General features: G+C 36.6%; 1 protein-coding gene across 1 annotated transcript; it reads left to right on the forward strand.

Annotated features, from left to right (window-relative positions):
• On the forward strand, nt 1–854 carry LOC130015547 (uncharacterized). The gene is made up of 3 exons (XM_056105896.1): nt 1–87; nt 174–367; nt 497–854. The coding sequence occupies exons 1-3, from the start codon at nt 1–3 to the stop codon at nt 852–854; spliced, it is 639 nt and encodes a 212-aa protein (XP_055961871.1).
• Nucleotides 855–9,102: the final 8,248 nt, after the last annotated feature.

The following is a 9,102-nucleotide window of genomic DNA, read 5'->3' on the forward strand; positions in this document are numbered from 1 at the left end:
ATGTCTGATAATATAGTCCGTTCATTTAATCTTGAAGTTATGGATTGCCCCATCTGTTGCGAACCGTTAATTCCTCCAATTATTCAGGTTTTTGACATTTCATTTATATGTTTTCATTTTTGGAACTTTTAGATTAGTTTATTGTTTATCATATAACAGTTTATTTTCTTCAGTGTGAGAATGGCCACACAACTTGCAGCACATGCTCTGTGAAGGTTAAAAATTGCCATTCTTGCACTTTGCCCATAGGATCAATGAGAAATCGGGCAATGGAAGCGGTCGTGGAGGCTGTTACAGTGTTTTGCCAGAACAAAATTTATGGATGCACTGAAAGCTTCAGTTACGACGCAAAGACAAAACACGAGAAGTAATGTTCCTTCGTAGCGTGTTCATGCCCGCTTCCAGACTGCAACGTCAAAGGGTCGTCCAAAATGATTTATGCTCACTGCAAAGAGATGCATACAGATTCTTTTATACCATTTCATTTTGGACGTAGATTCGGTGTTTCTCTGAATTTGGATGATATGGGCTTACTTATCCAAGAGGACACATCAGACATTGTGTTTGTTCTGAACAACACAACGTCTTCTTATGGGAATATTATAACTGTGTTTTGTCTGGGACCAATGTCAAACGGACGCTGCCCTTATGACATCGAAATAAAATTTACTGAATCCTCCGTTGATAGGTTTCATTCTTCTACGAAGAATTTTCAAGACACCAACAGTTACAACCGTTCGTTGACAGGGTTACTTATTGATAGCAGTGATCGTGATTTGTTTCCTGACGGGTTGGTAAAGATGGAGCTTTGTGTATGTCGATCATGGGAGCTTGGTTCGGAGGATGACATATAATGACGAGGATGCTGCCCGAAGTCAAATTCTAGGTCTTGATGATGTATTAAGTTTTTGTGTAGTAACTTTGTTTAGAAACTGAGAATATATAAGTTAGTTTTTTTGTAGGAACCTTTTCTGTTTTTTTGAATATGCAAGACTTTTGATCAGTATGCGTTTTAAAATAGACGTAATATACTAATTATTGTATGTTTCTTAAAATATTATTTTAAGGGTCTTTACTTGATTACATAATACAAGATCAGGGTCCTTGGTTGAACAAGTAAATAAAGTTTAAGGTCCACAAGTGAACAACGGTCATAAAGTTCAGTATACATATGATCGTTAAGTTTAGCTTCCTAAAAACCAAACCAACCAACACGTAGAAAAACAAATAACATTTCAATAACGACCAATACACAATAATAAACGGGAATATCATAAGCAAACAAACAATACTTTTCCAACATTTAATCAACCAGCGCAAAAATAGAAATTCTCAGTATTAATACAAATTGCAAAATAAATATTAACCTAAAAGGTTACAACTGTTGATCCATAACTTTGCACAAAAAAGGTAACTCAAGTGTGTCAACCTTCAGTCTGAACCACCAGACTGCTGCTTCTCCAGGGGTTCATCAACAACTTCACTTTGCAGCACCTCCACTGGTTCACTGAGACCTTCAATCTGCAGCACCTGCACTGGTTCAACCTCACCAACAGCCTGCAGCTTCAATGCATCATCCCCATCTTCAAGTTCTTTCAACTCAAATAATGTATGTCCAAATACAGGCCTTAGGTTGCACACGTCAACACAGCTTAACTTCCTAACATACACATCAACACTACCATCTTGTGGCCCAGCCAGTGTCATGTCCATGACATGGTCATCACTTTCCATAGGAATTAATTCTTCAGTATACATGCCAGCCCGCCTCCAATAATACATTAACAATCCCTGAACCTTCAATTCAAGTAACCACTTATCTAGACTATTTAATCCTATATCCTCAATATGAAATTTTCTGACAGCCACATCCTCATTAAAATAACAAAACCATTCAAAGTCTTCATTGTAGTTAAGAATAATTTCAAAGACCTCAAAAAAACATTCTTCACTAGGAGCTGCGCAAACCAACAAATTTAAAAACAAACAAACAATTTTCAATTACTAAACAAGTAAAACCCAAACTGAAACAACAACCAATGACAAACTAGAAACAAAATACCCGCAAAAAACAACATCCCATAAAAAATCAACCCCAAAATTCAAAATAATCAAAAAAAAAATAACAGAGACCAGAAAAATCATACCTTTTCGTTTCTTCCCTTCTCTTTCTTCTTTTCCCAATTTCGTCGTTTTTTGGACCCCATTTTTTGAAAATTAACAGAGACAGACAAGACACAAATTTAAAACACTTCGGTAAATGACAAACAATGTTGAACAATGGAGGAAGAATGAGGAACAATGCAAGGAAAATGAGAAAGAATGAACGAAAAATGGGAAAGGAGCAAACCCTAGGTCAGTGTCAGCGAAGAAAATGAACGAAGAAGACGAAAAGTGGAGAAAATATTTGCAACGAAAATAAAATGAAACAAAAGTGAGGGGAAGTGAGGGGGGGGGGGAGCGAGTGGGGAAAAGGAAAAGTAGGAGAGAGAAAATAAAAATTTACCGCGGTCACTTTTCATTTAATTTTTTGGAAAAAGTCAACTGACACATTCTTACACAAGCAGCAGATGTCAGACATGCATGCAGGGGGGACAGGCGCGGCCAGTTGGTGTCCGGACGAGAAATTGGATGCCACGTCGACAAAAAACGAAAAAAAACGACGATTTTTGGTCTTAGGGGGTTTTGTAAGCGCCGCCTCAAAGATCAGGGGGTTTAGCGCCTGTTTTTAAACATCAGGGGTTTTAGCGCCCATACCCCCCAAAGTTGAGGTGCCATGGGTGATTATTAGCCCAAATAAGCTCGCTTGACTCTTTTGGACCACCTCTATTTTTTGGCCAGTGTAAACAATGCCCCCAATAAGCTAATATGATAATTTTAGGCTTGTTCCCTTCAGCCTTAATAATTTGGGCTTTTTTCAGGAATAACCAGCATTCTATTTTGGATTACTTTTAGATAAAATTACACCAAATCACTCAAAAATTGAAAAGTTTATATTAATGACTCAGGATTTTTTTTATTGCAACAATCTCTCATTTTTTTCAAATCTGTTTAGATGGTGTACCTCAATATAATTTTAAGTCTAATTTACCCTTCATTTAAAAGTTAACATATAGGAATTAGATTTTGGAAGGTGATGGTTCAGCAGATGATGTTCCAGCCTTCAGCTGACGGTGGCCCGATCAATGGTGGCCGTCGATACCAACATCGGCGGTGGTCGGGCAGAAAAATCGGAGAGAGACATTAAAAAAACAAATTAGATAGAAGATGAAGATAAAGTAGATCGATAGATCCGTCGATACCAACAGCGGCGGTAGTCGGGCAGAAAAATCGGAGAAAGACATTAAAAAAAATAGATAAAAGATGAAGATAAAGTAGATCGATAGATGGTGGTTGTCAATATCAACGGCGGCGATGCTTCCGGCGGTGGTCACGCCTTTCTTGGTTAGTATCACTGCTTGATTGTCTAATAAGTACCAATTAATTCGTTCTCAATTTTAAGGTGACAATAGACTCCAATTGATTTTAATTTATAGAATTTTTGCGGTGCTATAAATTGAAAGACAGGAAGCTTCAATAGAAGATTATGAGATGTTGATAAGAGAAAGTCTTGTAGACGAGAAAGTGGGCAGTGTCTTGTTTGAGGACTTTTAGAGGTCTTGTTTGGTTCAGATGATGATGAAATTCTAGAATTAATTGGCAATATCGATTCTTACAGAGTTCCTATCAAAGTATGATACTAATAGACTGATAATTCTGAAGTTCAATCCACTACTTGAAATTCTTATAAGATTATTGAAAAGTAGCAATGTGTTTATTGAAGTTACTGCTCTGCTTTGTCAGCTGAAGCCAAAGGCCAAAAGGATGATATCAGTGAACTGGGTTGCGATAGCTCTTCGAGTTTTAGAATTTGAAGATCAGGTGCAAATCTTATTCAGTGTAAGATGCATGCCTCAAAATGCAACACTTTATTTTCTGAGTGAACTATTAACCGATTTTAGTGAAGGAAAGAACTGGAGAATGCTGGTCAAGTGGTGGCACTTTCCGGTTTGATATTTCTTGTTAAGATTATAGAAAAAGTAGATATTGATGAGAGGAATAACAGTGCGATGCTTATGTTCTGCTGCATTCTTGCCAATAGGAGTTGTAGCAACTACTTGGCTGGAAATGTTAACAATACTTGTTTTCTTGATCTTATTGCTCTTGCAATGCTAAAAAAGCCTAATGTATCTACTTTCACATTACTTGTAATTTGACATGAATGTATGGTGCTTTTTTTGTAAATGAAAAGAAACATGAGCAAGTTTTACAGCTGATGGAACAAGTTTGCAAGATATTTCATATATCTATTATCTCAAGATTTGTTTGTTTACCAAGATATTGTAACACCTTATATACCCTACTAATGACACTAAAATGGAATTGAATTTATTGATGATTATATGGTAATTAGTTTCAGGTGGAAGTGGAAGATCATCTACACTTTAAAAAAATTAAAGAGTGTAACATTGCTTTCATCTTTCAAGATTTAATAAAATGAATCAAAAGTTAAAGAAATTTCAAATAACTTATTTTAATTAAGTTAAATATTTATGTAATTTTTTTTTATTGGTGTCTCAAAAATATGTTACTTATTATTAGTATTCTTATTTGTCCATAATGCAGTTAGAATCCTTGGTAGACATTTTATGAAGAAAATGATGTTTATTTGGTTATAATATTAAAAATAAATTTATACAACTGAAAATACAAATTGAATATCTTTTTTAAGTGAAATGTATTTGATAGCTTTTAAAACCGAAAATCAACCTGATATTAACCGGATATGAACCTATATCAACTGAAATACCGTAATTCAATTTTTAATAAAATTTGTCTTGCTGCTCTTAACAATCTTAATATGATATTTTATATGGAGGGAATTTTTGAGATTTAGTGTAATATACAAATTGAATATCTCTTTTAAGTGAAATATATTTGATTGTCTATAAAACCAAAAATTAACCTGATGTTAACCGGATGTGAACCTCTATATCAACTGAACTATTTTAATTTAATTTTTAATTAAATTAATCTTGCTGCTCTTTACAATCATAAATGCCATTTTATATAGAGAGAATTTTGAGATTTAGTGTAATCATAAATTAAATATGTCTTTTAACTGAAATATATTTAACAGTCTATAAAACCACAAATTAACCTGATGTGAACCGAATGTGAACCTATATCAATTGAACTATCTTAAATCAATTTTAAATAAATTTTTTTTTTGGTAAATGATCAATAAATTAGCACATCCATAAGAGTGCGCAAAAGAGAGTCAAAAACAAGGCAAGAAACTAAAAAAAGTTACAAAAGAACTCAACGCATCTAAAAACATTGTTGCCCGAATATGAAAATCCTTGATCCTTAATCTTGTGAAATTCAACTGCTTTGCAGACAGTCAGAAAAAGCAAAGAAATAGCATCAGAAGACTCCCCTTCAAAGACCCGTCTGTTTCTAGCCTTCCAAAGGTGCCAAACTCCATAGAACCAAAAAAGCTTCCATAGCTTGCGATGTCTACCGGATGAGATGGAAACCCATTGATTAAAGAAATCATCAAGAGTACCCGGCGCGACCCAGCTTACATTGCATCTAGATAAAAGAATAGACAAAAAACGCCAAGCAAAAGGACAATGAAGGACGATATGAATACCCGTTTCTTCCTCCGAGCAAGCCCCACAAGAAATCAAGTCAGGATGGAGAACTCGTCTTCTAACCAAAGTAGCGTTAGAAGATACTCTATCCCTCGCTAATAACCAGACAAATAACTGAATCCGTGGCGGAAGAAATTCCTTCCAAATCTGCCGCAACATAAAAGATGAAGACCTGCTAATAATCTTCTGGTTCAGCAGTTCCGCCATAGACGCAGAGGAATACTGATCATGCTTGCCCCACGTTGGTCTGTCCGGCGTGTCACGAAGAAGTAAACTGTTGGGAAGCTGCTGCAGAAGATCGTCGAGGCGTTGCTGCTCTCCTAGTCGAAGACGGCGTGACCAAGTGAAGCTCGAAAACTGCTGCAACTCCGAGTCAAAAAAATCTGAAACTGAGGCATCTTTGTTGCGTGAAAGAAGAAACAAGTCTGGGAAAGAAGAACTCAGCAAAACCGAAGCCCAGTTATCCTTCCAGAATCGAGTAGAATGCCCATCACCCATAACCATAGCTGCTGAATTTTTAAAACAGGTCCATAATTCACTATTTTTAACACAAGCATTGAAGATACCTCTCCAAATTGGAGATAAATGTAAGACATTTGCTGTTTCAATGTCAAACCAAGAGAAAATGGAGGAGCTACTAGAAATCACAGCAAACCAAATCGAAGTCCAATCCGAAATCATCAATTTCCAAATCCATTTCAGCAGTAAACAAAAATTCTTAATAATCAAAGGAACAATATTAAGACCACCTGCAGAATAAGGAACACAAACATCCGACCATGCCACTTTACTGAAACCTTTATTATTTGAATTCCCAGTCCACAAAAACCGCCTCATAATCCGCTCCAGAGCTAAAACCACAGATTGAGGAATACGAAAAGAACAAAGGAAATAAACAGGAAGACTAGACAGGACGGATTTAATCAAAGTTAACCGACCTGCAGGCGACAAAAGATTACCTCTCCAAGTAGACAGTCGACTTGAAAAATTAGAAACAACTGGATCCCACAACTTAGGACCAACTGCTCTATCCGAAAGTGGAAGCCCTAGGTAAGTGATCGGTAATTCCTCGATTTTGCACTTTAGAATTTCAGAAGCTTCAGAAAGAGTTACTGAATCAATATTAATCCCAATAATAGAAGACTTCTGGTAATTAATTTTGAGACCAGAAATCAATTCAAAGCAGCGCAAGATACAAAGCAAATTCTTAATCAAAGTCAAATCTCCAGGAACAAATAAAAGAGTATCATCCGCGAATTGCAGAATAGAAAGGTCCTCCACCAAGCCATCAACCCGAATGCCAGAAAGCAGCCCCAACGCGCAAGCTTTTGCAAAAATAGCTCTCAAACTTTCTACCCCAAGACAAAAAGCATAGGGGAAATAGGGTCCCCTTGACGAACTCCTCTTTCCATGAAAAAATTATCAGTAGGGCAGCCATTTAAGAGCACAGATAGCTGAGCAGAATCAAAGCACGAAGAAATCCAACTGATCCATTTTTTTTATCAAAGTTCATCTTCTGAAGCACCTGTAAAATAAATTGCCAAGAGATAGAATCAAAAGCCTTTCTGAAGTCAAGCTTTATAAGAAAAACTTTTTCTTTCCGCCGTTTAACCAGATGAATAATTTCCAAAGCAATCATATGACAATCGTGTATACTCCTTCCTTTAATAAACCCAAATTGATTATCAGAGATAACCAGAGGAAGAACCGGAGACAACCTATTGGCCAGAACCTTGGAGAGAAGCTTGAATACTCCATTGATCAAGCTAATCGGTCGAAAATCCTTTAAATCCGTAGCACCTTGAAATTTAGAAATCAACACAAGAAAAGCAGTATTAAGACCTATTGGAAAGGCTGCCGATTTGAAGAATTCGCCAAAAAGGGAGATAAAATCATTCTTGAACGTCTTCCTGGCTTTCCTGTAGAAAAAATAGTTGAAGCCATCCGGTCCCGGCGCTTTATTTTCATCACAGCTCATGAGAGTTGAAAAAATCTCCTCCTCCGAAAAAGGGGCCGAAATAGCTGCAGCTTGCGAGTCAGAGAGAGACTTGATAGGAAGATCATCCAAGGAGAAGTGAACACTAGCAGGCTTTTTAAACAAATTCTTATAAAAAGAATGAACTCTTTGTTTAATATCAGCAGGAGAAGAATAGCAGACACCATCAATAATAACTTCAGAAATCAAATTGCTCTTTGAGTGAATAGAAGCCATAGCATGAAAATACTTAGTATTTCTGTCTCCATTTAAATTCCAGTTCAGCCTAGATTTTTGATGCCATAGAGACTCAATATGCTTGGATAGTTGATTGAACTCGGAATGCAGGGATGAGAGCCTAGAACCATCGGCTTCAGTAAGAGTAAGAAAATCCGAGCTTGCTTCCAAATCTGAAATGGAGGATTGCACTGCAGCTAACCGGTTGTTTAAATTGCCAAAGATTTCCCTGTTCCAAGCTTTGATCAAAAACCTTAGCTCTTTCAATCTAACGACCATATTTGCATTCGGAAGCCTAAGAGCAATAGAAGACCAAGAATCCGCAACAAACGAACTAAAATCATTGTGACTCCACCAGGCATTGATAGACTTAAAAGGCTTAGGACCCCAATCTGTAATCACCTCTGAACTGAAAAGAATGGGGACGTGATCCGAGTAAGATCTAGGCAAAGCTTTCAAAAAAAAATTCGGCCAAGAAGCACACACAATAGGAGATAGAAAACATCTGTCAATTTTCGATCTAGCAATACTGTTCTTCCAAGTAAAGAATCTGCCTTGTAAGGAGGCTTCAACTAAATTAGAACTAGAGATAAAGGCCGAAAACTCTAGCATAGAAGAAGAGAACCCATTAATCTCTCTGAAGGGTCTAGAATCTCATTAAAATCTCCCACAAGAATACAAATAAAATCCGGACTAAGCTCAGGAAGAATATCAATCCACATAGAAGCTCTTTCCCTCGGACAATTACTAGCATACACCAAAATGAATCTCACATTTAATCCACCCCAGACAAAATCCAAACTAATCCATCTATTAGTTTTATAAATTCTAGAAGGATTTATAAGTTTAGAATTCCAAACACACAATAAGCCTCCCGAAGCACTAGTGGATGGAACAAAGCAATAATCAAAGTCCAAACGAGGCCACAAAAAACGAACACTGAAATCATCAAACACTTCTTTTTTCGTCTCAATCAAACCCAAAAGAGAAAGGTTATGAGAAGACACCAAAAAACGAATAAAGCGATGCTTACGAGTAAAAGACAAACCCCCACGGCAATTCCAAGAAACAAAATTGAAGTTGTAAGACATATAAAATGCTATAACCTGGACAAAAGAAGCTGCAACCAGAAAACTAAGTCTCTGAAGCGATCCTCTGCGAAAGAAGTTGGACAATACCTTCTTCTTTATCCGG

The sequence above is a fragment of the Mercurialis annua genome, linkage group LG5 (genome assembly GCF_937616625.2).
Source record: "Mercurialis annua linkage group LG5, ddMerAnnu1.2, whole genome shotgun sequence".
Lineage (NCBI taxonomy): Eukaryota > Viridiplantae > Streptophyta > Magnoliopsida > Malpighiales > Euphorbiaceae > Mercurialis > Mercurialis annua.

Excerpts from the sequence above, each read along its gene's own strand:
- LOC130015547 (XM_056105896.1), top strand. The coding sequence starts at position 1 with ATGTCTGATAATATAGTCCGTTCATTTAATCTTGAAGTTATGGATTGC. Across the intron at positions 88-173 it reads TAATTCCTCCAATTATTCAG|TGTGAGAATGGCCACACAAC; the intron begins GTTTTTGACATT and ends TATTTTCTTCAG. Across the intron at positions 368-496 it reads GCAAAGACAAAACACGAGAA|ATTCGGTGTTTCTCTGAATT; the intron begins GTAATGTTCCTT and ends TTTTGGACGTAG.